The sequence below is a fragment of the Micropterus dolomieu genome, linkage group LG23, assembly GCF_021292245.1.
Source record: "Micropterus dolomieu isolate WLL.071019.BEF.003 ecotype Adirondacks linkage group LG23, ASM2129224v1, whole genome shotgun sequence".
In the NCBI taxonomy this organism is placed as follows: domain Eukaryota; kingdom Metazoa; phylum Chordata; class Actinopteri; order Centrarchiformes; family Centrarchidae; genus Micropterus; species Micropterus dolomieu.
The window spans coordinates 34,350,194-34,377,282 of NC_060172.1; the positions used below are offsets into that span (position 1 = coordinate 34,350,194).

At 41.3% G+C, this 27,089-nt stretch overlaps 5 protein-coding genes and 1 non-coding gene across 6 annotated transcripts in view; 2 read left to right on the top strand and 4 right to left on the bottom strand.

The window, feature by feature from the left end:
• LOC123962664 (heat shock cognate 71 kDa protein) overlaps window positions 1-2,796 on the bottom strand; it is a 4,598-nt gene extending 1,802 nt beyond the window's left edge. The window contains exons 1-5 of the mRNA XM_046038860.1: window positions 2,647-2,796; window positions 1,479-1,688; window positions 881-1,086; window positions 643-795; window positions 93-527 (exon numbers count right to left, since the gene is read on the bottom strand). Coding sequence (XP_045894816.1) covers window positions 93-527; window positions 643-795; window positions 881-1,086; window positions 1,479-1,683 — 999 coding nt within the window. The 5' untranslated portion in view covers window positions 1,684-1,688; window positions 2,647-2,796. The remainder of the gene's footprint in view (window positions 1-92; window positions 528-642; window positions 796-880; window positions 1,087-1,478; window positions 1,689-2,646) is intronic.
• On the bottom strand, window positions 1,152-1,245 carry LOC123964018. Its single transcript, XR_006823321.1, has one exon. It is a non-coding gene; the product is annotated as a small nucleolar RNA SNORD14 (small nucleolar RNA).
• Window positions 2,797-5,320: 2,524 nt separating the features above from the next.
• On the bottom strand, window positions 5,321-11,052 carry LOC123963793 (cytotoxic and regulatory T-cell molecule). The gene is made up of 11 exons (XM_046040838.1): window positions 11,004-11,052; window positions 9,560-9,700; window positions 9,284-9,436; window positions 9,051-9,170; window positions 8,178-8,333; window positions 7,506-7,745; window positions 6,612-6,662; window positions 6,345-6,410; window positions 6,050-6,190; window positions 5,660-5,746; window positions 5,321-5,551 (listed from the first exon to the last, which is right to left on the bottom strand). The coding sequence occupies exons 1-11, from the start codon at window positions 11,047-11,049 to the stop codon at window positions 5,376-5,378; spliced, it is 1,377 nt and encodes a 458-aa protein (XP_045896794.1). The 5' UTR covers window positions 11,050-11,052; the 3' UTR covers window positions 5,321-5,375.
• Window positions 11,053-13,798: 2,746 nt separating this feature from the next.
• On the top strand, window positions 13,799-17,098 carry LOC123962667 (heat shock cognate 71 kDa protein-like). Its single transcript, XM_046038866.1, has 8 exons — window positions 13,799-14,010; window positions 14,154-14,359; window positions 14,435-14,587; window positions 14,674-15,229; window positions 15,377-15,579; window positions 15,705-15,903; window positions 15,990-16,222; window positions 16,718-17,098. Exons 1-8 carry the CDS (start codon window positions 13,806-13,808, stop codon window positions 16,913-16,915), a joined length of 1,953 nt encoding a protein of 650 aa, XP_045894822.1. The 5' UTR covers window positions 13,799-13,805; the 3' UTR covers window positions 16,916-17,098.
• Window positions 17,099-18,486: 1,388 nt separating this feature from the next.
• On the bottom strand, window positions 18,487-19,358 carry LOC123962665 (histone H2A). The gene has a single exon (XM_046038861.1). The coding sequence runs from the start codon at window positions 19,274-19,276 to the stop codon at window positions 18,890-18,892; it is 387 nt and encodes a 128-aa protein (XP_045894817.1). The 5' UTR covers window positions 19,277-19,358; the 3' UTR covers window positions 18,487-18,889.
• Window positions 19,359-19,565: 207 nt separating this feature from the next.
• LOC123962666 (histone H2B 3) lies at window positions 19,566-20,535 on the top strand. The gene has a single exon (XM_046038862.1). It carries the CDS (start codon window positions 19,611-19,613, stop codon window positions 19,989-19,991), a length of 381 nt encoding a protein of 126 aa, XP_045894818.1. The 5' UTR covers window positions 19,566-19,610; the 3' UTR covers window positions 19,992-20,535.
• The last annotated feature ends 6,554 nt before the right edge of the window (window positions 20,536-27,089 follow it).

The window sequence follows — 27,089 nt, forward strand, 5'->3', positions numbered from 1 at the left end:
TTGATGCTCTTGTTGAGCTCCTTTCCATTGAAGAAATCCTGGAGCAGCTTCTGGATCTTGGGGATACGAGTGGAGCCACCGACCAACACTATGTCGTGAATCTGCCCTTTATCCATCTTGGCATCACGCAGCGACTTCTCCACAGGGTCCAGGGTGCCACGGAAGAGGTCAGCGTTGAGCTCCTCGAAGCGAGCCCTGGTGATTGAGGTATAGAAGTCAACTCCCTCGTACAGAGAGTCGATTTCAATGCTGGCCTGGGTGCTGGAAGACAGGGTGCGCTTTGCCCTCTCGCAAGCGGTGCGCAGGCGACGGACAGCTCTCTTGTTGTCACTGATGTCTTTCTTGTACTTGCGCTTGAACTCTGCAATGAAGTGGTTGACCATGCGGTTGTCGAAATCTTCACCGCCAAGATGAGTATCTCCAGCAGTGGACTTGACCTCAAAGATGCCATCCTCGATGGTCAAGATGGAAACATCGAAGGTGCCACCACCAAGATCAAAGATGAGAACGTTCCTTTCAGACCCAACCTGAAATTAAGTTAGTAACATTTAAAATCTACTCAGTTATGTTTTATTACCTCAATTCAAGATGGTACATTGGCCATCATGCAAGTGTAATTGAAAGTTTTCTAGTTTTATTTACCTTCTTGTCCAACCCATAGGCAATGGCAGCAGCGGTTGGTTCATTGATGATACGCAGGACATTGAGGCCAGAGATTGTGCCAGCATCCTTAGTGGCCTGGCGCTGGGAGTCGTTGAAGTAGGCGGGTACCGTAATTACAGCATTGTTGACAGTCTTGAATGGAATAAGTAAAAAATTAGCATCACTTCATATAATTTTATATTTGGAGTTCTGTCCAGAGCTATGCTAAGTAACATACTTTTCCGAGGTAGGCTTCAGCAATCTCCTTCATCTTTGTCAGCACCATAGATGAGACCTCCTCTGGGTAGAAGGACTTTGTCTCGCCTTTGTATTCAACTTGAACCTTGGGGCGGGTGTTATCATTGATGACATTAAATGGCCAGTGCTTCATATCTGACTGCACAACTGTGTCGTCAAACCGGCGGCCAATCAGTCGTTTGGCATCTGCAAAAGACAGTTTAGGGTTTAACGGAAAAAATATAATATGCTCTGGGCTTCCTTTAAGAAGATCACTCAGACATCCAAGGAAGGATTTGGGCCATCTTTGGTCTTTCAACCTCTGGTGGAAACTACGAATGGCAGGAAAAATCATCATCACAGTGAGGAAGTTGTTTAATACGGCCACTTAAGATTTCAGTCTTGTTCCATTCTTGCCTCGAGTTCATAGATAAGACTTTACTGTTTTACCACCGACAGAGGTGCCAGTCTCTTTATAAGCAGGTAGTATTGGCCTTTAAGGCGTTTTACTATTGTAATAGTGTAAATTACTTATAAAATGTTTGCTTTTACGCAGGCAAGAGTGACACAAGACCACAATTTCACCGTTTAATACTTACCAAAGACTGTGTTGGTGGGGTTCATGGCAACCTGATTCTTGGCTGCATCTCCGATCAGCCTCTCACTGTCTGTGAAGGCCACATAGCTGGGTGTGGTCCTGTTGCCTTGGTCATTGGCGATGATTTCAACTTTGCCATGCTGGAACACACCAACACAGGAGTAGGTGGTCCCAAGATCGATACCAACTGCTGGTCCCTTAGACATGTTTCCTAAAGAAATTGAGGGAAAAAGTGAATTGATAAGTCTCATGGACCTAGTGTGACTTGACAGACAGCTTGTTTCAGCCAAAACAATCGTCCATGGCACTGATACCAGTTAGAACTTATAACTGGGGTAGGGAAATTTCAGAAGCATTTGTTATACTTAATCTTATCTCGCAGCAATCAATTGCTTGAACACAAATCTAAAGAACAAAGTATCGTCTGACTGTAGCACAACTCTAATAAGGGCAAATAGTCAATTTATATGGCCCAAATGAAATGACAGGCGGGCCTTACTGCCTCTGCCCTTACGCGCTAGTTCTGGTCATGTGATAGTGAGACGTCAAGTTTACTGCAGTCAGCCAGAGTTAAAGCCGGAAATTGCTAAGCATTTTCACATGAACACAATAAACCAATTAAAACACTGAGCGAAAAAGCTTGATCATTAAATAGTAAGACTATCAATTTAAATTGATGGCAAATGCAATCTTCCACATAAACGCAATAAAACATACATAACCACGGAAGAGATCATTTAACCGTTAGATCAACTGTAAGACAGCCCACCAACAATTTAAAGAAGCATGGCGATAAAGCTTTTGTTCCGGAAAAAAAACCGGAAGTGTATTCATTCCTGCTAGCTTGACATTGGTTGTTCGAGAACATTCTCGAGCGTCTCAGAATCCCTACCCCCACTCTGCTAAGTTGCTAACGTTAGCTAACGCTCGTGAGTAAGGCCCGTCACAAGCATGTGAATCATGTTCATCTAAACTGTTAACAGTATATATTGTGTCCTTTCAGCACCAGTCATTTAAAACACCCATTCCCATATCAGCAAATATAACAATGAATGAGCAAATACCAGGTCCGTTTACGCAATTGATGCAACCCACGAGGGATATAGGGAATTTTACTGAAATATATAAAACGTTATACATTATTTGTGACTTTTACAAGAATAACTTACCGAATTGTTGAAGTGGGGATGAGGTGTTGGATTTGGAATGGACAGTGGCGAGGCTGACTTGTCCTTGCCGGTGCGAGAAGGGAAAGGAGGACGGACACTTATCGGAACCTTATATATCACCGGCAAAGCAGCCAATCACACGTCGAGTCTTCAAGTCTTTCCTCAACGGGCCACCAATAACGCCTAGTATCATTGATGACGCCAACGATGATCCAGCCTACTTCCTGTTTTATTATGTGTGTTTCGTAATCACTGTAAATGACCGCATGGCTTTAGCTTTTATGCGTTTAGCCTGAAGATGCAGACGTTAGGGAAACGGTCTTTTCATCCGATAATTTATATCCATACGAAGTAATTATTCCTACTATTAGACAATAGAATGAGCGTTGGCTCATATTCTATTCAGCAATTGCTAGAAAAACTCCCAAGTAACTTTGAAGCTTTGAACCCAGGAATGGTTAGCTACCAGTGATATCTGAATATTTAAAGAAAGACTGAACAGAATATCTTAGAGATTATTGTTCGTCATATTCTGTTGTGTAGTTTTCAGGGAGTGTATGCTTACAGTGTATGTTTACAACCACTGTCATGAATTAGGGACCGCCTAATTAGGAATCTTGTTTCTTTTTGAGATGAAACTCCAGTGGGCCTATCCTGAATGCCTTTAGTGTGACACATGATAGGATACATCACATAGACTGTATATACATCACACTGTTAATGTAAAAAAAACTTGGAAAATATGTATTTTAATCATCTCAACTGTGTGTGTATAGTTTGTGTTTTTTGGAAGGTGATATTGTCACAACCCTGTCTGCTGTATCTCAGTTTCATCTAATCATTATTCCACTGAATTCAAAAACATTTCTGACTCAATTAACCTGGTGCAGCATGCCTCTGGTTCAACCGAGGCCACACCTTTGACCTTGTATTTACTTCAGGCCTGACTTATAAACTCCCTCGTATTGATAGACCTCGTCTCAGATCTCGAATGTGTTTTGACTCCTCCATCTCCATCTTCTGCAATTCTGAAGTAAGCAGTATGTTCCCGCCTTTTTACATTTACATTTACATTTTTTCATTTAGCTGACACTTTTATCCAAAGCGACTTACAATTGCTATACATGTCAGAGGTCACACACCTCTGGAGCAACTAGGGTTTAAGTGTCTTGCTCAGGTACACACTGGTGGATGGGTCACAGTGGGGGATTCGACCTGGGTCTCTCCCACCAAAGGCATGCATCTTATCCACTGCCCCATCACCACCCCAATAATAATTTTAATAATCAGTCTGCTCTAAATTTCATTTTCATTTGTTTTAAAGGACTGGATCACTAAACTTCCTTCAACTTAATTTGGACAATGCTATTAAATTTACAAAAAATTGATAACCATGTCAACAAACTGGTTCAGTCATGTTTTTTTTTTCATCTCAGAAACATTACAAAAATCAGACCTTTACTACCGCCTTCTGAATTAGAATGCATCATTTGTTGGCTGTGGCTCAGGGGGTACACCGGTCATCCACTTACCAGAAGGTAGGTGGTTAAATTTTTGGTTCCCCTAGTCAAAGTATCCTTGTGCAAGATACTGAACCCCAAATTTCTCCTGTGACTGTTCTGATAGCAGCTGGCACCTTAGCCTCTGCCATCAGTGTGAACGGGGTGAATGTGATGTAGTGTAAAAATCTTTGTGTAGTTGGAAGACTAGAAAGGCACTATACAAGTACAGACCATTTACCATTATTCATGCCTTCATTTTCTCCCGTTTCGACTTCTGCAGTGCCCCGTTTACTTGCCTGAGTCAAACTGCCTAGGCACGTTGACAGCATGTACAGAATGCAGCAGCTAGGCTTTTAACGAGGAGAGTTTGGAGATCACACATCACTCCTTTTTTAGTGTTGCTGAACTTGCTGCCAGTGAAGTTTAGGATTGATTTAATTATTTTAATCACTTAAAAGGCATAACATGGCTTAGATCCTGCCTACATTTCTGAGCTACTAAGCCCTTACACCACGGAGCGGCCTAGACCTTCCAACCAAAACCTGTTGGCTATACCATGTGCCAAACGTAAAACAAACGGCGTCCTTTTGCTGTCCTAGCACCTAGACTCTGGAACAACCAGCTGATTCTAATGAGTTTCAAAAAACATATACTTCTTTAGGTTAGCTTTCCAATAACTCCAAATGGTGTGCTGCATGTGGTGTCTGGTTGCTGAATGCTTTCTGTGGTCATAAGTGTGTTGCATTTGTATGCAGGTGTATGGGGTATGACCTTATAAATATTTTTCTCTTGAAAGAACTGTTTATATGTTTATGCCTGATGTTATGGAAAGCACTTTGTAACCTATTAAAAAAGGTGCTATATAAATAAAGTTTTGATCATTTCTTACTATGAGATGTCTTGCCACTTGAGAATCACAAAAGATAGAGTTAATATGCAAAATCATCATTAATATTTCCCTTAAACATTCATCCATTTTCAAACAAAGCAAGCCACACTGTTTTAGCAAAATATAATTTATTGGTACATTTAAACAGTATTTATATGGTACAGTACTACATTTATATACATATATATATATATATACACAACATTCTTTTCCGTGTAAACATACACTCATACACTACACTACAGTAAAAAAGCTAATAAGCTTAATCTGTGATCAATGATCATGATAAGCGTGCTGTTGATATTGCTCATATTATCAATGCTGTATTGTAAAGGTTGTTACAGCTCTGTTTCCTTTATGTGACATTTGGCTGACGTTTGTCCCAGGGCTTGTGGTTGAGAAGTTTGTTTTTTATTCACTTTCTCTGTTGGCACCACTGCTGCTGTGTTTATCACTGAGGTTATCACCGGTGGTTCTTCAACAACATACTGTGTGAACGCCGTGTTGGTGAGCCCTGTAAGAGAGAGCATTTCTGTATATTTGATAATATTTGGTACACAAATACATTTCTGTATTCCTTCTGGCCAGAAGCCTGTAAAGCAGTGCTAAATCATCTGCGTACCTCTTCGCCTTTGTCCTTGGGAGTTCTTTTCTTCCTGGCTTGATTTTGATTTGCTGCTGTCCTCTGATGGATCAGATTCTTCATTCTCTGTAACAATAAAAACTGTCATATGCTATTTTAAAATACTTTTGAAAGAATGAAAAAATGCTACTACTTGTGATTTTGTGGTGTAACTACAAGGCCACATTATAAAAGTCTATGTATTTTACTGTTCATTGAATCATTTACCAGCTGTGGGAAGATAATTCTGGATACACATAAAGCTAAGGCCAAAGTAATTTGCTTCATAAATGCATGGCTCTGACTAAGGTTCAAACTAACAACTGCTTCAGTCGGATGTTGTTGGTGTGATTAAATACCATGCAGAAAATGCGAATATGGTCTGCTTACCTCTCTTCCAGGTGATGTGTGCTCTCCTCAGCTTGATGCCAAAAAAAATGACCACCACCAGAAGACCAAAGATCAGGCATGTCACCAGCAAAATCAGTAAAGTTGAACTTCCTTCATTTGCTGTCTGCATATCCGGGATCCCTGGTAACAGACAGCATGCTGGTAATTAGCAAATTAGCCAATTACACATTTTTACCATGGGCATAAGAGGAGACACTTATCATTTTCATACCAGGGGAACAGAATTTTACTGTTAACCATGCAGATACTGGTACTGTTAACAGTGTGAATTTACCTGTTCTGTTTCCGTCCGTACTGTTATAGGTGATCTCCTCTGTTGTCTCAGGGACAGATGTCCAGCCTTTAAGGAATCGTGAAAAATGAAAATACAATAATTAACACAGGCTTAAATTGGCTGCAGCAGCAACCCCATTTTCTAAATAGAAAAATCAAAGGTTGTTGTTCAGAATTACCACTAGATGGCATCAGACTGCATCAGACACACTTTTGTCAAGAATAGTTTTGCCTGGAATCTAACAATACAGTAAACTAGATATCATACCTGTTGTGCTTGTTGAATTACTGATGGTTTCATTCCTACTCCTGGTTGAGCCTGATAATAAAGAGGTAAAGACATTTTGATAAATAAACCTCATGAGAAGTCAGAAATGGTACATTTTCTAAAAGAAATCTGTTTCCATATCGTGTGAAGACGGGCAGCTGAATAACTGAATGTCATTGTAGGAGCGCTGTCTGTAAGGTTCTTTCGTGTTTAAAGTTCAAAACCTCTGGGTGTAAATATTTAGGAATATGTAAACAGAAGTTTTTAAATGTGGGATATTAAATATATGATGACCTACATGGAGCCTCTCACAGTTCCATCTCCAGAATTTATGAATACTTTGAACAAAACTGAGTTTCACATTGTGCTCTGAGACTTCCGCTACAGGAAACAGATCTTGTGGTATCACAACTACAGTAGTGAATATGCTAGTGAACATACATGCATTGAACTGCACGTGAAAGTAGAAATATCTGTAGTTTCCATCCCACAGGCTGACAGTTTGTGTAATAAATTATACATTTATTATGCACAGCACTAAGGATAGAGCATAGGCTAAACCACAACATTATTTACAGTGTTGAGTTTACTTTCCTTTTTAATATTCTCTAATATTCTGTAAATGCAGACAACGTTGTGTGTGATATTCTTTATGAACATTGTGAGTTTGAGGCATTGCATAATATATAATTTGAGCTAATGTTAAACTTCTTCTGCCATGTAAAATTAAAAGAATGTTTTTATTGTTGTTGTTTCATGACGTCTACTCCTTTAGGACTGTTTCTTAAATGTTCCTCATCTCATCTCGGCACATGTAACCTGATATAGAATATTTTGCCACTTTAAGCCCATGTGCCATTAACATCCTATACAAATGAAAACAGTTTCACTCACCACTAACGCTGAGATGTGAGCCTGTGGAAGTAACAGGGTTCAGAGGAAGTCCAGTGGGTGCTGTAACCTTCTTTGGCTCATTGGAGGAAAACGACTGATTGGAGGGAACAGTTGATGACTTTCTAGAGCTCTCTGATGAAGGGCCGTCCACGTCTCTGGTTGTTGTCCTCTGCACTTCTGTTGACCGTTGAGTCTGACTTTTGGGTGAACTGGTCGTGGTTGTGCGGACGGGGATTGTTGCTGTGACAGAGAGGGGGTTTACGTTATTAATAATCAGAAGCAGCATTCAATTCATGGAAACACAAAATGAAAATTCATGCTGACATTTGAACAGTCTGTATACCACACATCTGTTTTTTTAAATTAGAATACAGGAAAATTTACAACATACAGAAAGAGGAAATTACATATTACAATTTATTTTGGTCGTTCAAGTTTCACAGTCTGTTGTGGACAGTTTCATGGAGCAACTCATGAGAAAAAAACGTCTCCAGTGCTTTCCCTGTTTTGTGACATCACAACTACGGTTTCACAGTTCCTCAAATGACCATTTATGCGGAAGTACGTTAAAGTAAAGAAGTTTTGGTGAAAACAAGGGTCATTTATGGTCATGAAGATTCAAACAAGATGAGAGAGGGAGCGATATTTTCAGAATAAATTATTTGTACTCACAGTCTCGTCCAATTTTGACAAAGTTTATCAGAGGATGTGAGTGCAGAGCTGGATGGCGAACAAGGCATTTCACAGTGACTCTGTTCTCCACTGAGTGAACATGTAATATATCCATTGAGACATATTTTTCATCTTCATGTAGAACTTGGACATCGGCTGTGGAATGGGACAGATGTTATTAATATCAGTTTCTAAGCAGATGTTCCATCTCCCAGTAGTCATAGAAGCATCATAATATGACGTTGCTGAGACCTCCGGACAATCAGAAAGGAATTTAAAAGGTAATGGGCGTCATCAGGTCTTGAAATAACATCCCCCAACCCACTAACCCACCAGAGGAAGGTAAATATTACTGTTAACTGTGGGAGGTAACGTCATCAAGATATGAGCCCACTCTATGGTTGCTGAATCTAATTTCAATACACCTACAAAAGTTCAAACACAATGACCGTACAAAGTGATGGGTGTTCAAAAACAGTGACTAGTGTATGCCTGCTATTTCTGTTCACATGCGCACTGCATTGTGCACACAGATATTGGATAAAATGAAACCTTTCAATCAGAGGGTCCCAATCATTGCTTGTGTCATCATTCTATAAAAGCTGTGCCAATCACAGTGATGCAAGACAAAATATTCTCATCAACCAAAGAGCAGTGCAGGCCGGCTTCTTTGAGTAGAAACATGTTTTCCCTGGAGGTTCAGAATAGCAGTGTGCAAGATACAGCACAACAAGCTTGCAGCTAAAGTTGGCAGATGATGCACCTTTATGAGTCACATTCATGTTACCTTCTGCAGCTCATTTTTGTTCACGCCTTCATTGCAATGTAGCTTTTGCTATTTATTCTTAACAACTTTAGTTATTGTCAACTTACGAATAATTTCAGGCCCATGATCCAGTTTCCAGAAGATCTGGGGAGGAAAGTGGTTCCCCTCAGCTGTGCATTTTATGACAAACGTTCCTTTATGATGTGCTACTGTCATTTTGGGGCGACCTTTAAAAGAATCAATACCAGAGCAAATGTTATTACAGTATTAAAAAATGCTCATTCAACTTTGGTATGCTTCAACAATAATATAATCTGTGACCCATCATCAAAATACTCACCCAACACTGTCACCTCCACTTTCTTCTCTATTGTGTTATGGGCATACTGAGAGCATGTGTAGTTGCCCCCATCTTTGAATGTGACACTGGAAATACTGATGGTGAATTCTGACTCAGACAGTTTGTTGATGGTGTAGCGCTTGTCCTTCATACCTAGTAAATGAGTGTGGGAAAGTAAAAATGTGTTTAATATCCAAAATTCAAAAGTCTGAGAGATTCTTGCTTACTACGCTCCAAATGTTGGTGTGTTTGAAGCAAAAGATATGTCATCTTCACCTTTACTGTTATTGAAGAACATTATAAATCCTTTAGGGTTCTTCCAGTCCACATTGGTCTTGTGACCATTTGTAAGAGGGCAGCTTAAGATGAGTGTCTGGCCTTTTATCACAGTCACACGCTGCCACACCGCAAGTGAAACTGCAATCAGATAAATAGGAACATTGATTTCCTTGAACATTCCCACTAAGAAGACCATGCCATACAGTTTGATAATAAAATGACACCACTTCCAGGCAGCTACCCCACTACTCTTCACCAACAGGTTAGCAACTGTCTATTGGAATTAAAAGGTAAAGTCGAGAGCAGCAAGACGTTTGTTTCCATGTCTCGCACACAGATGTGTCCGAAGCCCTGTTTCTCACAGTTTGACTCATCTGTTCCGCTGTGTGCCACTGGCCTGGGACACTGTGTGTGTTTGTGTGTGTAGGTGTGTGTGTGTGTGTGTGTGTGTGCGGAGGTGGTGTGACAGGGGGGAAAAAGCTGTTCTTCACTGTACTGCAGCTTCAAAAGAAGCAGCCCCCCTGTCACACATCTAATGCATTTCTGATGTGACAGGAAGCAATGAGGTCAATCCTTTTATGGTGAAAGAGAAAGTAATGGCGGGTGAAAGAGAAAATATAAATATGCTGTGGGTAGTTCGCAGGGGCTTTGGGTGCTTTTTCTTTCCTATGGGGTGAGAATGATGACCTGTTTGGAAAACACAACTGTGGGGGCATACTGATCTCAGCGGAGAGTGCAGTTGTCAGATCAGAGGTCATCAAGTTATTTTCACATGTGTGGGTTGTGTGTTAGATATTACCTTACTTTAACTGAACCTCGGAACAAATAAACCACAGAAAATGAAATAGATATTTTTACTTAGGCACTGGGTTTTTAAGACTTTTACTTCTTTTTAAATTTTGAATTCCTGATGTATAAATAACATTTCATTCCACAGGAAATACTATATGTAATATAAAATGTAGCCACCACTTAAGAGCAAATACACTGATATATGCAGTAGAGTATAGTACAAACATGCACACATATGTACACATATATACTGTTTTAGAAATTGGCAGATGAAATGTGTAAATTATAATTAAATAAAATAAACAAAGGGGAAATTGGAACATAATTCAAATAGAGATTGATTGATGACTAAATCAAAAGCTTTGAATATTAAACATACTAAACTAATGCCTCAATAAGCATGAGCCCAGGCAACAGTTTATCATTTTGCTCTAATTTTACTCAATAAATCATCATATTTCAAAACATTACACATTGCCATTGAAAGACAAGTATTGTTACTGTCATATGTTAAGAAGTCATTCAAAAAGTAATCACTTCTAGTAGGTTCATGTGCCATTTTTAATGATCAGATTCAGTTTTCCGTCTCATTTCAGCATAACTTTTCAAAACAAAGTAAGTCAACAAGTATTGAAAGTAAAGGACTCACCCTGTATGAGTAACAAGAAGACGCTGAGCTGCAGCTTCAGTTCCATCGCTGTCACTCACTGACAATCACACGACTCTGCTGCGTTTCCTCATCACTTGATCTATTTGTACTCGACTAAGGGACCTTCCATGACATCACAGCCCTATGGTTTCCAGGCTTTTTTCATTTTTTCATTCAAGGGATTCTCATGTGATGCCTACAGCAAAAGTACAAGGTTAATAGTTCAAAATCCATACATATTAGCCACTGAAACTGAATGTTGTACTTTTACTACTTGACAATCATAGTGATTTATTGGAAAGGGAAAAAGCATAATATTCAATAGCTTTAAATAACAGTTTTCACAACAAAAAAAAATTACAGGTAGACTGTATTTCACAGCTGAAATGAGGAGAGAAATTTGTGATTTTTCTGCAAAATCAAAAGTCAACATGTTTCCTGTGAGAAGTTGTCTGTTGAAAATAAAATTTAATTTAATGTAATTGAGACTGGCCTCTTGAGTTACAACAGATCCAGTAAAGCTGGTGAAGACTAAATGTTCAGAACATTCTCAGGGTGCTTGGTTAAGCTAAAACATAATACCTCATTGCAAATCAGAGAGTCTAAAGGTCTCAATTAAATCAATTTCTCTTGAAAAAGTATAACTCACTTCAGGTATAGTCTCAACCATGCTAGCGGTGTAGCTCCAGGATGTGGATGGCAATACCGACCACTTTGGTCCAGAGTGAAATATCTTAATGATATCGGATGGATTGTCGTGAAAGTTTGTACAAACAGTCATGGTGCCCAGAGTTTCTAACCCACTTTAGGATTCCCATAATGTTTTGTCATAAAATCAAATAATAGTATTACATGTATGGTCTATGATGAAAATAACGGCTGGCTGATGCAGTCTGACTTGTGAAGGAGGACTCAGGTTACCAGGTGATTATGACTTAATATGGCAAACAGAACACAGTAACCTATGGCTGGCAATGTCTGTAAAAGCTCTTGTAGTGTATATATATAAAACCAAGATTTATTACAGAAAATTATTGCATGAAAAGTGATACACCTTATAACAATATAAAACAATACATGACTGCAGTTCATATAAAACAGGATGTATAGTGGAAGATAAATTCCCCATAAATTCAGTTTACCACTTCCTTATTTGTGGAATAGACTTAAACCAGACCATACTTTAGACTTTTAATAAACTTTGTATGCTGACATTGTCAGTTTTCATCTGTAGCAGGACATGGGCAACATGATTTTGTGAAAATATGCTTGATTGATGTTTTCAGTATAATGATAATAGTATAATGGTCATAGTTTGCCTAGTGATCATGCTCATGCAGTGTACTTTACTATTTAGGCTTCATCACTAAATCAAGTTATTTTGATTGGAAGCAGCCATGTATTCATTTCAAGTTTTTTAAGAAGACAGCGATAATTATTTGCTCTCTGGAGGAGTTGCCTATATGTCTCAGCAAAACACCACCTATACATTGAGGAAAGCCCTAGATCTTTCGACAGCTATTACTGTCTCTTAATCTCTCTTAATCCTGAGAGGGGTTTTTTCTGTCCAGGTTTTAGCCAATCAGAGCACGACGGCTCAAAAAGAATGTGCACACTGAACCAGAATGTGCTGGAAGCTCACTGCTGTTCTGTAAGCTGATTGGCTCACGGACCATTGGGAAGCTTGCAGCAGTGGCGAGGCCGGCATCTTCTGCATGTATTAATCTGGTGGAGGAGATTGTCAGACTGCAGCTGCACAAGGCCACAGCATCATCCAGGTAAAATAAGAATATTTCTCTGTAGTCTCATGCATAGTGGTTTCCAGGCAGTCCTTATTTATGTTGTAATGCTCCTTACTGTCAAATTAACACTGATAACACATTTTCTGTTGTACTACATAGTGACTTTACTACTACTTTACTGACATTATTAATATTTTATTAAAAAGTTGATAGTTTGTATTTATAATCTGCATTGACCTTGCTTTTAGAATACTTGCCTCAGGCAAGCAACATGCACATAGATGCAGGACCGGCTGGAAACTGCAGCAGGGCAACCTTGTACTGCAGTCACAGGCATTGGGGGTGTGTGTGTGTGTGTGTGTGTGTGTGTGTCTAGGTGTTGAATAGCACAGACTGTCCTGCAGGCTGTACAATCCTGCTCTGCACAAAAAATGATACATTATCAGTATATACAAACAAGTCTAGAATGCATGACAGATGCAGGGATTCCTGATTGAGATATGCAACCAAAGACTTTTACAAATCGGATTTTTAATCGGTTGCTAAGACCAACGTTCTATACTGTTTCAGTTCTACAATTTTAAATGTCTGCCTTCCACTGGCATCTAGTCCGTGGCAGACAGACAGTATAGGCTATTGCATTAAATCACACTAAAGCCACCACTTGAAAGGTGACAGAGGCCACTACAGTTAGGGTTAAAGAAAGTTAAGACAGATTTTGTGCTTACTAGATGCCCTTATGTAAGATATATAACAAAAGTGCCATTCTTACAAGGATAATTAACGTGTTGAAAACAAAATTGACCACAGTATTTTACAGCATTTACTTGCAAGATATGAATACACCTACAACCACTTGATTAACATATTATCACACGCAGACTTTACCACTCTGATCAGTAAGTGTTATTGCCCCCTGCTGGAATAACATTAACTATGATATTTTTTTACTTTCCCAGAGCAATCATGTCTAAAGAAATTGGGCAAAAATCTTAAACTGTACACATGGATCCACGAGATTATCAGTTCACTTTTTTCCATGTTTATTTCTTTAGGAAACATGTCTAAGGGACCAGCAGTTGGTATCGATCTTGGGACCACCTACTCCTGTGTTGGTGTGTTCCAGCATGGCAAAGTTGAAATCATCGCCAATGACCAAGGCAACAGGACCACACCCAGCTATGTGGCCTTCACAGACAGTGAGAGGCTGATCGGAGATGCAGCCAAGAATCAGGTTGCCATGAACCCCACCAACACAGTCTTTGGTAAGGATACAGCAGGGTGAAGAGATATATGGTATGAAATATTAATGTATCCCAATCATGTGAGCTTTTCACTGCAAGACACAAACTATAAGTATCTGAACAAACAGCAAAGTATTTCTTTCAATTTTCCCTGGGGATTGCAGATGCTAAACGTTTGATTGGTAGACGATTTGAGGACCCAGTAGTTCAGTCTGACATGAAGCACTGGCCATTCAGTATAATCAGTGACAGTGGACGTCCCAAAGTGGAAGTTGAATACAAAGGTGAAACCAAAACCTTCTACCCAGAAGAGATCTCTTCCATGGTGCTGACAAAGATGAAGGAGATTGCTGAAGCCTATCTTGGGAAGGTACATTTAAAGATAATAACATGTTGAGCAACTATCTACAGATCTCAGTATACATAAAACTTCTCTTTTTTTCAGTCTGTGTCAAATGCTGTTATCACAGTACCTGCATACTTTAATGACTCTCAACGTCAAGCAACCAAGGATGCTGGAACTATATCTGGTCTAAATGTCTTGAGAATCATTAATGAGCCCACTGCAGCAGCTATTGCCTATGGTCTGGACAAGAAGGTGAGATTTAGGTCAATAGTAGGTGTAGCATGATTTATGTCCACCCACATGTGTGCAACTGTTCTCAAACTTGTCTTATTTTCCAGGTTGGGTCTGAAAGGAACGTTCTCATCTTTGATCTTGGTGGTGGCACCTTCGATGTTTCCATCTTGACCATCGAGGATGGCATCTTTGAGGTCAAGTCCACTGCTGGAGATACTCATCTTGGCGGTGAAGATTTCGACAACCGCATGGTCAACCACTTCATTGCAGAGTTCAAGCGCAAGTACAAGAAAGACATCAGTGACAACAAGAGAGCTGTCCGTCGCCTGCGCACCGCTTGCGAGAGGGCAAAGCGCACCCTGTCTTCCAGCACCCAGGCCAGCATTGAAATCGACTCTCTGTACGAGGGAGTTGACTTCTATACCTCAATCACCAGGGCTCGCTTCGAGGAGCTCAACGCTGACCTCTTCCGTGGCACCCTGGACCCTGTGGAGAAGTCGCTGCGTGATGCCAAGATGGATAAAGGGCAGATTCACGACATAGTGTTGGTCGGTGGCTCCACTCGTATCCCCAAGATCCAGAAGCTGCTCCAGGATTTCTTCAATGGAAAGGAGCTCAACAAGAGCATCAATCCAGATGAAGCCGTGGCCTATGGAGCTGGTAAGTAAACCAAACATTTCCATCCAATTAGAGCTCCAGATATAAATTTCTACTGAGAAGTATTTTTGTTGAATTGTTAAGAGATTAACATGAAAAATATCCACCTTCAGTCCCTTTCAAAATCTAACCAGCCGCCCTTATTTACAGCTGTCCAGGCTGCCATCCTGTCTGGTGACAAGTCTGAGAATGTCCAGGACTTGCTGCTTTTGGACGTCACCCCTCTCTCCCTGGGAATTGAGACCGCTGGAGGTGTCATGACTGTCCTGATCAAACGTAACACCACTATTCCTACCAAGCAGACGCAGACCTTCACCACCTACTCTGACAACCAGCCTGGTGTGCTCATCCAGGTGAGGACCCTGGTTGATGGGGTTCAGTTGTTTGTGCAATTCATAATTCTAACAGAATTAACATAATTATAAATTCATTTCGGGGATGTTGGAGAGACTGAAGTGACATTGCATATAACCAACAGGTTTATGAGGGCGAGCGTGCCATGACAAAGGACAACAACCTGCTGGGCAAGTTTGAGCTGACAGGCATCCCCCCTGCTCCTCGTGGTGTTCCCCAGATAGAGGTGACGTTTGATATTGATGCCAATGGAATCCTTAATGTCTCTGCTGTAGACAAGAGCACTGGCAAGGAGAACAAGATCACCATCACCAATGACAAGGGTACAAAAAAGTCTGCTTAACCCAAATACCGCTGCAGTGTCCCAACAACGGATGATTAAATGGTAATCTTGCCTGTTTTATGCCAGGTCGTCTCAGCAAGGAGGACATTGAACGCATGGTCCAAGAAGCTGAGAAGTACAGGGCTGAAGACGACGTCCAGCGTGACAAGGTGTCAGCCAAAAATGGCCTGGAGTCGTATGCTTTCAACATGAAGTCGACCATGGAGGATGAAAAGCTTGCTGGCAAGATCAGTGATGAAGACAAGCAGAAGATTTTGGACAAGTGCAACGAGATTATTGGCTGGCTGGACAAGAACCAGGTGGGAATTGTTGGTTTTGGAACCTGTGATCCACCAGCTCATCAGACTGTCTATTCCTGTCTGCTAAGCGAATTTAGAGATATATACTGTAGGGGGTAACTGAAGGGTAGGGGTCTATATATACAAACAAATATGTTTCTGAGAAGGAGAAAATGAACGATAACTGAAAATACGGTAATAAACTAATTTAACTAACATAGCCTTCTGATCTCAGTATAGGAAAAATGCTTAAGTTAGTTGGAGGGTTGACCCCAGAGTTTTGATTTTTTTCAACATGCAAATGTATAATTTACTAGGAAGTAAGCAATGGGTCTAGGATTTTGCAGGTCTGCTAAACGTCATCAGAGAATGGTGATTTTATGTGTAGACACTATCTTTTTGTCAGGCTAAATTATCCTCATCTGTGTTTCAACAATAGCAGAGTTTAAACTGAACTGAGCATTAACTGTCAATTAATTCCAATTGAGAATATATGATTTGATTTGTTTGTACTAGACTGCAGAAAAAGATGAATATGAACACCAGCAACAAGAACTGGAGAGGGTGTGTAACCCCATCATCACCAAGCTGTACCAGAGTGGTGGTGATGTGATAGGTGGGATGTCCAGTGGAATGCCAGGCGGATTCCCTGGGGCTGGTGGTGCTCCTGCCGCTGGAGGATCCTCTGGACCAACCATCGAGGAAGTTGATTAGTCAGTGTCTGTGGCTTGTTCATATTCCTGACTACTAGACAAGCATGAACATTCCCAGAGACCTAATACATACATTCAGACTGATGATAAGGGATATTTGCTATATAAACATATGAAGATCTTAAATCAAACCCTGTATGTGCATTATATTTCATGTAAACAATAGTAAATTGTGACTAAAGCATGTGTCTTTACAGGTGTTGTTTCTAACGTTTCATGCTCCTTTGTGCTCATGTAGCGAACACACAAAGTTATCCAGTGGACATCCTAGCAACAGTAAGCTAAATTCTATGGTAAAATGTTGGGAATTTGGAACTATACATTTGAATATTTTACATAAATACTGATAACAGTTAACAAGCCCTCCTATAATGAAAATAACTGATCAAAGAAGATTAAAATATGACATGGCAGTATTACATGTCCTTGAGGTTTTTGGAAGGTTTTGATTCTATGCAGCATAAGACTATAACAGACTGCTAAACAAATTAGAAAAGTGAATTGTATCAGGACAGATGTAACCAACATTATTTATTGTATCTGATATTCATATACATTAGCCTTCATGTTAAGACTGTCTATAGTCTCAGTGTATCTCTTAATTTATAAATTGCATGTTTTGTTGTACAGGATTTTCTTGTAGCTACAATATTGAGTGATTCCTTAGATTTTTTTTTCCTATGACAATATTTGAAATGATCAACTTCACCTGGATATATTTGTCGGTATAAGAATGAATTTGCAGTCACTGTCAGAGTATAATTGTGCTGCAAAAAAAGCTAAAGGGAGTGAAATATATTGAGTTTCGCACCAGCTCCAGTGTGCTCTTGCTATCCCTGCACTGACCTCCCTTAAGGCAGACAGAAGATCAGTGAAGTACAGAGATTACATTTATTCATTTAGCTGACACTTATCCAAAGCGACTTACAATTGCTATACATGTCAGAGGTCGCACGCCTCTGGAGCAACTAGGGGTTAAGTGTCTTGCTCAGGGACACAATGGTGGATGTCTCATAGTAGGAATCAAACCCAGTTCTCCCACATCAAAGTGGCAAGCATCTTATCTATGCGCCATCACCACCCCAGATTAAGGATCAAATTATATTGTGAAATTGTTTTTACAGCAGCCACTGAAAACTGTACATTTCAACAAAGCTTTAGTATCAGAATTGTAATTTTTCCCCACAGCTGAATATGTAATAACTCTTTCAAAAGCAGCCCCCAATCATCCTCCGACAGGAAAGGTGGTGAAGGGACAATAAAAAAAAATATATACACACATGTTCATTTTGGAGTGTAACAGGGATTCCCGATTTGATTCTGTGGCCAAGCCGAACACAAAGAATAATCTAATGCCAGATGAAGAAAAATTGGGCCCAGATTTGCATTCTAATGTTTGACCCTACAATTCCCATTTTAAGAGTTCACGGACACACACACACACACACACACACACACACACCACTCTAAATCTCAGAAAAGCAGCAGCCCGTTCATGCGCCTTTGTGCCATTTATTCACGCAAAGACAACAGCACAGGCCCCGGATGACAACAACAAAAATGAAGACTGAACGTATTCGCCCCACGCCAAAAGGCTACCGGACATTTATTGAAACATGACATGAACAATACAACAATTTTGCACGTTTTATAGCAGCTTTGCGAGACTAAAACAACCCCTCCCTTCAGAATTGGCCCATATTAAGAACAGACCCCCCCCCCCGGCCTTCGTCATCCATAAGCCTTCAGAAAGCGCGTCCATTTTCCAGAGCCACAGCACAACAGTGGCGACGGAGCAGTCTACGAAAAGTCCCGATGAGAAGCGAGTGTATGTTTTCATTGTAGAAACAGCAACACCAAACACTGCCCCTTATTTCAAAGGTTGGTATCCAAAAAACAAACACCGATATGAAAAAGTGGCTGGCTCCGAGGTGAGCCCTTTGTCCCGGCTGAGTCCGGGCCTGCGGAGTCTTTATTACTTGCTCTTGGCCGGTTTCTCCGTCTTCTTGGGGAGCAGGACCGCCTGGATGTTGGGCAGCACTCCTCCCTGAGCGATGGTCACACCTCCCAGCAGCTTGTTGAGCTCCTCGTCGTTACGTACAGCCAGCTGGAGGTGCCGGGGGATGATCCTGGTCTTCTTGTTGTCCCTGGCCGCGTTGCCTGCCAGCTCCAGGATCTCAGCCGTCAGATACTCCAGCACGGCCGCCAGATACACCGGAGCCCCGGCGCCGACGCGCTCCGCATAGTTGCCCTTGCGCAGTAGCCTGTGGACTCGACCCACCGGGAACTGGAGTCCGGCCCGGGAAGAGCGGGACTTGGCTTTTGCTCGGGCTTTGCCTCCGGTTTTCCCTCTTCCAGACATGATCTTTAAAAATAAAGCTCTTGATCAAAAACAAACACTGCGATAAGGCCCTCAGATGAGCTTCAACCTTTACGTAATGTGGACTGGTTGTCAGCAAAGGCTTATAAACCGCAAAGCCTTCTCCAATTGGGCGACTGACACTGAAATGTACGAGCCAATAGGGCCACGCGTCCTCCGGTAATGACCGTCCTCTGGTGAAGAATGCTCCAATCGCAGAGGAGGAATGGCACACAGTCATTTGCACACCCACGTTATAAATAAGGGCCTGGTTAATAACAGGGCGGTATTCTGCGCTGTGTTTCTGTCTGCTGTTCGTTGACGTCTGTAAGAGAAAATGCCTGATCCTGCAAAATCCACACCTGCGCCCAAGAAGGGCTCCAAAAAGGCCGTCACCAAAACGCAGAAGAAAGGAGACAAAAAACGCCGCAAGACCAGGAAAGAAAGCTACGCCATCTACGTGTACAAGGTGCTGAAGCAGGTGCACCCAGACACGGGGATCTCCTCTAAGGCCATGGGCATCATGAACTCGTTTGTTAACGATATTTTCGAGCGCATCGCCGGGGAAGCGTCGCGCTTGGCGCACTACAACAAGCGCTCCACCATCACCTCCAGGGAGATCCAGACCGCCGTCCGCCTGTTGCTACCCGGCGAGCTGGCCAAGCACGCAGTGTCCGAAGGCACCAAGGCCGTGACCAAGTACACCAGCTCCAAATAGAGACGGACAGAGGGTCAACACGAGAGGGACAACAGTCCTCAAATTACTACCGAGACGATCTTTAAACCCCGTCTCTGTGTCGGGGTTTTACTTTGCCAAAGCTGCGTATGTCGGGTTTCCAGGAGAGTGACTGTCAGTTGAACCCAGGCCAGATGGTGAATGTCTTCAGAATCACTGGAACTGCAGCCTGCCATTTTGTTTTAAGTCAATGTTTCTGAGCTGTGGAATGTTTTTAACAAATTATTTATTAAATTCAGAATGAATGTCTGTGCTCTCAAACTGTGGAAGTCTCCCTTGCACCATTGTAATACTGATTTGTATATGCACCTTAAAAATGACCAACACTTAGGCCTAAGCCGAGGGGCAGGTCCTCATAATTCAAGTGTTGGCCAATTAAACTCAAATCCAAGTGTTCAATTCCGTGCAGGTGGAAAATGCCTTCAAAGGGCTTCTGTTAAGTGGGAGCCTAATATTTTGCTGTTCTCTGTAAAAATCTGTAATATGATGATAATAAAGGGCATCTATTGTGTATGATAAAAACAAACCTAATTATTTGTCTTCCCATTACTCCAGTTCAATGTCCTCCTTAATGTTACTGGTGCGTGATGTATTAAAAGAAAGTACTCGTAACACACAAGAATGTACCCTCCCTGTATATGTGAATATCATGGTTTATTAACATGTAAACAATATTTTAATGTTGGAGCCATGAACTACGACTTTTGAGTTGAATCACCCTAAGAAGCCCAACAATAAATCCAAAGTCAAGCCAGAGCCCCCCACAAACACACACACAATATTTACAACAATAACTTCAGTAACACAGATGAATATAGAGCAAGGGGAACGTGTGGCTCTGAGGAGGTAGTTTCCACTGCAGAGGCTCTATCCACAACCTGGAACTAGTAGAAATATAAGAGTAGTGTTTTTTTTCTCTGATTTGTTTATGTTACCTACAAAGGGTTCAACATTTCAAAAGTTTACCGTCCCGCCCCATCCAGGCTTTGATTGGTTGGTTCACAAAATGTGATATTAATTTACATTTATTCATTTGGCTGACGGGAACAGGTGAAAGTCACATAGTGCCCCCTGGGTAATGCAGTTTACTTACAGCCAAATGATGCTTCCCAGAGATCCTGTATGGAGAGGGCAGAAAAGAGTACACTGTACTGAAGCTGATTCCATTCTGTTTTTGGTTACATTCAGGTCAACATATACCAGAGTCAGTCTATTTCTCCACCAGAACTGAATTCTTGTGTGCAAAGGGCTTTGAAATAACATGGTTAGGCTTTCTATATGGGTAAATGTAAATGCTCTGGATTTGTATAGCGCCTTTCTAGTCTTTGCAACCACTCAAAGCGCTTTTCACTCGCATTCATACTAAGCCAACTGCACATAACATTCATACACATTCACACAGCCGGAACGGGAACATTTGGGGTTCTGTGTCTTGCCCAGGGACACTTCAACATGCAGCTTGGGGAAGCCGGGGATCAAACCACTGACCTTCAACATCAACACCATTTCAGACAAAGTTCTGGGACCCTCATTTTAGCCAGAGTTTAGTATGCTAGTTTAAGCATTTGCTGATTTCCAGATTAAGCTTACAAAAATACAATTGAACAGCTAACTGAATCAATGGAGAATCCAAATCTATTTTATTCTATGCAATAAAATGTCCTTATTATCTTTACCTGGCCATTAAAGAAACTGAACGTGACAGGAGTCAAATATTTTAAATATTGTTATTAGCATTTGACTGGTCATATGATTATGAACATGCGTGACATTAATTGATAATATTCAACAAAATCAGAACAGGATCTATGTAATATCATGCAGATCTTGTTACTGCCGAGGTGAATGGAAGGGGCAGCATTAAGTCAGGAATGAACTTGATATTAAGGTTATTGTGCCCTTTGTTGATGGAAACAGCATCCAAAGAGACAAGATGTTTATTTATTGCATTACAGCTATTGTAGAACACATACTGAGGCAGGCTGAAGTTCAATGCCTGTTAAAAAAGTGAACATATTATTGTTTCACATCTATTGAGATAAATGTTCTCAATGAACTGTTCGGTGTACTGATCTGCTCCAGATCAAACGTGAGAGAGGAATTTCAAGTGACATGGAAACACCCATATGTTTGTGAAAATAGTCATCAAGCTTTAGTACCCAGGATTAAGAAAAAGTAGATCTCAGAGGTTACCTATGTCTAATAACCACTCAGCTACACTTACGGCAGCTGAAAGAGAAGGGAGAAGGACAGACGAGACACCTTCCTAATGCTAAGCTTCTTTCTTCTCCACTCCATTCTTCAGATCAGGGCCGGTATTCATCAAGCTTCTCAAAGTGCCATTTTAGTCTTAAGTGCTGAAAATTCATGAAATTTACTCCTACTTTTAAACTTAAGAATAAAAGCAAGTTCACAAATTTCTCAAAGCTGAGAATCACTCTTACTCTCCCAGTTATTTAAGAGAGCTCGAGAGGTCTCTCAAGTGGTGAGGAGCTGCCAGCAGGGGCTTGTGATGGCCCTGTGGAGACATGCGGAGAGGAGAGGAAGAATTCTGACGACGCGCAGTTAATAAAACGGGGGCCCAATCCCAATTTCCCCCCTCACAGACTTTGAGGCGCGTTCCCGGGAAGTCCGTGAGGGCTCAAGGCTGTCCTACTGTCAAATCGTCAAGTGCGCGAGGGCTCTCTCGCGGACATTTTGAGCCCTTTATAGACTCTTTCCGTCCGCATTTCTGCAGACTTTGGCTGAGGGAATTGCCCACAGTTCATAGCGGTATGACGAAAAACACGGGGGTTACCCATAGACTGTAGCCTATGGGGAAAATAAAAAAATAAATAAATGTAGCCTATGGGGTTACCAGGGGAAGCCCGGAAGCGAGAGAAATATCACGGCAAATCCGCGTATTAAGAGAAGAAGAAAACACCAACGCTGATGTCAAAATGGTTCAAAGTTTTCTTAACTTAAGATGCTGCATAGAACACATTAAGTAAGAGAAATGCCTGCAGGACTTAAAAATAATGCAAAAACAAAATAAAAAGTGTGCTACGTGTTTCAGCGTCGTCAAAGTGCTGTCCCGTTCCCGTTCACAGCATTTTGAGCCCTCACAGCCTCGTGCGCTCAATCTCTTTCCATAAAACGTCAGTAAAGTCTGTGAGGGTTCAGGGCTTAGGGTTTAGGGGGGACATTGGGATTGGGCCGGGGTCGTACCGCGCAGGCATAATCTTTGTCAGCGAGTTGGTGAGGGACGTCATCTCACCACTGACTTTACGCAGTGATGCGTTTTTAATTAAACTGAAGGTGGTGATGACGCTTTGTTTATTTGCCACAGGTCAAACGCAGCAATACTGATGATTTTGGCCGTCACAACCATCAATAAGCCGAATAGTAGTGGAAACAATTATAGCACTTACAGCTCCACACACTGTCACATGTTTCATCGACTTCCCAACAACAGAAGCAAACACAGTTCATGCAAATAGCCGCAATACAGGAGTAGTAGGCCCTGATGGCTTTTTTTATCTTTCATTTATTAATGTGTAGGCCTATATCATAATGTATTATCTTGAAAATTCTTTATTGTTAAACGTGTGTTGAATATAAACTCCTCTTCAGGAATTTCACCATTCAATGTGAATTTATCTGAGAATATTTTTAAAGAAGGATGTGCATTTGCTGCACAGCAAAGTGTCGTAAATCAGCACCAAGACTGACACTTAAGATTTAGTCCTACACTTCACTCAAATTGGGGCTATGATGCTTGATAACTAACTTTTAAGCGCAGCTTTGAGCCAAGAATTATTTTACTCTTAAGTCAGTTCTTAGCAGTTAGTGTTCTTGATAAATACGGGCCCAGGTCAGGTGGAGGGGATCTGCGGTGTTGTTCAGATGACAGTGGTACTATGGGAGGTTTTGTTTGGCAGGGTGTGCCTTTTTCTCAGATGGTGTATAAGATAGAGACCTAATATCTTAACAAAGAGTGATAGCCCCCAGCAGAAGTACGATCTGAAAAAACAGCATGTTATAACATGGCCTTTTAGATATAGGGCTGAAACAATTTGTTGGTTATGTAATATCAGGATAGGTTTCAGCGTTATAGAAAAATAAGGGTTTTGTAGTTTCCTGTGGGTTTTGTTGTGATTATAAAGACTGGCAGTTGATCTATAAGATAATTCTGTAAAATTCTATTCTGTGACCAACTGAGTTTTAAGAAAAACCTTCAAATAACCATCTTTTCTGGTCCATCTTGAGATGTTGGTCCATTACGACACTTGCCTCACAAAAATGATTACAATGGTCATTACTGAAGTGACAAGTTAAATGGATAGCTACTTGACATAATATTGCACCAGACCAAAGACACTTCATATAAGTTCACCTATTGTTGTCTGTCAGATGATCCGGTTGTCAGGCCAAACCAGTTTGTTGATCTCTTACTTTTCCCTTTCTTCTCAGTGAGCTTCCGGTTTACTCTTTATAGCTGGAAAGGAGGCCGGTATAAATGTCTGAAAGTCATGAAGGTGAGAGCAGACACAGAAAAGACCTGCTGAGGGAAAGAGCTTAGGTAACATCCACACAAGGTAAGAAAAAACTCTTCAAAGATTTTGGCAGAAAGAAAAATCTTTTTTTTAGTAGTTACAAGATAAATGGATGTATTTGCTCCATCCAATGATGCAGGAAGAAAAATGACTACACTCATAATTCAGATAGAACTGAAAAACAATGATTGCTGATATTGTGTTGCGCACGCACGCACACACAAACACACACACACACACACAGTGTTGAAATCAATGAAAGTGTTTACAATTTGAATCTTCACAGCATTCGGTACAGTTTTAGAAAAGTGTTCCTTTTCTGACACATTACACTGGTTTGGTGTTACTCATGCCTGTAATGGAGTGTTTTACATTTCTGCAGTGTTACAAAATAGATTCCTCAAGTACAGTTTTGAGGTACTTGTACTATTTCATTTCCATTTCATTTTACTTCATACTACTACATTTAAGACAGAAATATAGCATTTTCCCCTTCATATGTAGTTTTTGTCTATTTTTCAGGTTAAGACTAAGGTTTAAAAAAAAACATGATATGGTTATAAAATAGAGTACAATGCATTGTTAAAAATGTAAATGTTGTAGACCCTTCACAACAATCTGATTTCTATAACCTATTAGCATTTCCATCAGAGAAGTATAAACGTTTCATGTTGTTTCATTCCGAAGACTGTTTGAGACCCAGGGCTGGACTGGTAATCTGGCATACTGGGTAAATGCCCGGTGGGCCGACGCACCTTTGGGGCTGATGTAACGTAAATTATTCATTTATATAACTGTTCTTTAAAGAAAGGGCCAATGACCGTCCCATAAAGCACTGACAGCGGCCCATTGGGTGATTTTCTATACTGACACTGGACCGGCCCAGTCACATCTCTAGCCCCCACCCTCTCTGCTCTCTGTTCCTTGCGTTACAGGAACAGAGAGATCGCTAGTCATTTTTCCTAGGCTTTAGCCCAGAATTTTTTGACTGTAGCCTAGAATGTAACACAACAACAACATAAAAAATATTTTCCATATTAGGCTAATATGCAATAATCCTCATCACGCAGCCTGTCTCATCAGCTCTTCACAGATTTTGTTTGAAGTTCATGTAACGTGACCCCCCGCCATTACTGCCTGCCTGCCTGCAGATAGAGAGAGAGAGAGAGAGAGAGAGAGCATTGCTCCCAGTTTCAGGGCTTGTCAGCGACTATTAATTTGTCCCGAGTAAAATTGTAATCAAAACATTTAAATATAAATGTTGTCGGTCAGCGTCTAGTCGATGTACTGTAACGGTTAACAGTCCGTCACAAAGTAGTGAGAGAATAACATGACACACCTGACCGCGACACAGACACCTGTCGCTCTCTCTGCTGTCTCTGTCCCTTTGCTCTGTTTGACTGTCTCTCTGCTCCAGGATGCTTCATTCCCTCTGAAGCGGCTGTGAGCCGCACTTTATCAGAGGGGCTGAAGTGAACATGCGTGTGGATGTGTTGTGATATTTCTGTCTGATCACAAGTGTTTTCAGTTTCGCTTTTCTACCTCTGATGAAGAGCAGTGAGCTGGTCTCATCCAGTACAGTCCCGGACAGGCACTCTGTCTGTCAGACGGTCTAAAGGGGGTAGCAGCCTACTACCATATCAGCAGAGCACTAAGGTTAAGGCAGGGTAATGCACAGCAGTGGGGCAGGTAGATTTTGTTCAAATATAATGACTTCCAGCAGATACAAGAAAAAGGCCATAGAATGTCTACAACAGTTACAGAAAGACAACACAATCTCCCACCACCCACTGGAGCACAAGCTAGGGGTCATGAGAACACTGCACCACAGAGCGGAAAACCAACAAGCGCCCAAGCCAGAGAGAAGGAACAGAACCACCTAAAGGGGGCACTTACAGCCTGTGGACACCCTAAATGGACCTTTGTGAAAACAGCCACAAGATCCAAGAAGAACAAAACTACAGGGGAGGAGGAAAAGAAGGTCAAACGCAACAACATTGTGATTCCATACGTGTCTGGAGTATCAGAGAAACTCAGGAGAATTTTCAACAAACACAACATCCCTGTGTTTTTTAAACCCAAGAACACACTAAGACAGATGCTGGTCCACCCCAAAGACCGCACACCCAAACACAAGAAAAGCAATCTAGTGTATGCGGTCCAATGCAGTGAGGAATGCACAGACCTGTATATTGGGGAGACTAAACAACCACTACACAAACGCGTGGCTCAACACAGAAGGGCCAACTCCTCAGGTCAAGACTCTGCAGTCTACTTACATCTGAAGGACAGAGGACACTCGTTTGAGGACCACCAGGTGCACATTTTAGACAGAGAAGATGGATGGTTTGAAAGAGGTGTCAAGGAAGCATCTACACCAGGTTCGAGAAGCCGTCATTGAACAGGGGAGGGGGTCTACGCCACCACTTATCCCCCACTTACAATGCTGTCCTTTCATCACTTCCCAACTCAACAAACGTAACCTATTGGCCTCAGGTGAAGATACCAACGATGGTCGTTCAGTCTTGGCCACCGGTAGTCTTAA

Coding starts and splice junctions, on each gene's coding strand:
- LOC123963793 (XM_046040838.1), bottom strand. CDS start 11,049: ATGGAACTGAAGCTGCAGCTCAGCGTCTTCTTGTTACTCATACAGG. Junction 9,171..9,283: donor AGTGGAGGTGACAGTGTTGG/GTGAGTATTTTG, acceptor ATTCTTTTAAAG/GTCGCCCCAAAATGACAGTA. Junction 6,411..6,611: donor TAATTCAACAAGCACAACAG/GTATGATATCTA, acceptor GATTCCTTAAAG/GCTGGACATCTGTCCCTGAG.
- LOC123962667 (XM_046038866.1), top strand. CDS start 13,806: ATGTCTAAGGGACCAGCAGTTGGTATCGATCTTGGGACCACCTACTCC. Junction 14,588..14,673: donor CCTATGGTCTGGACAAGAAG/GTGAGATTTAGG, acceptor CTTATTTTCCAG/GTTGGGTCTGAAAGGAACGT. Junction 15,904..15,989: donor CACCATCACCAATGACAAGG/GTACAAAAAAGT, acceptor GTTTTATGCCAG/GTCGTCTCAGCAAGGAGGAC.
- LOC123962665 (XM_046038861.1), bottom strand. CDS start 19,276: ATGTCTGGAAGAGGGAAAACCGGAGGCAAAGCCCGAGCAAAAGCCAAG.
- LOC123962666 (XM_046038862.1), top strand. CDS start 19,611: ATGCCTGATCCTGCAAAATCCACACCTGCGCCCAAGAAGGGCTCCAAA.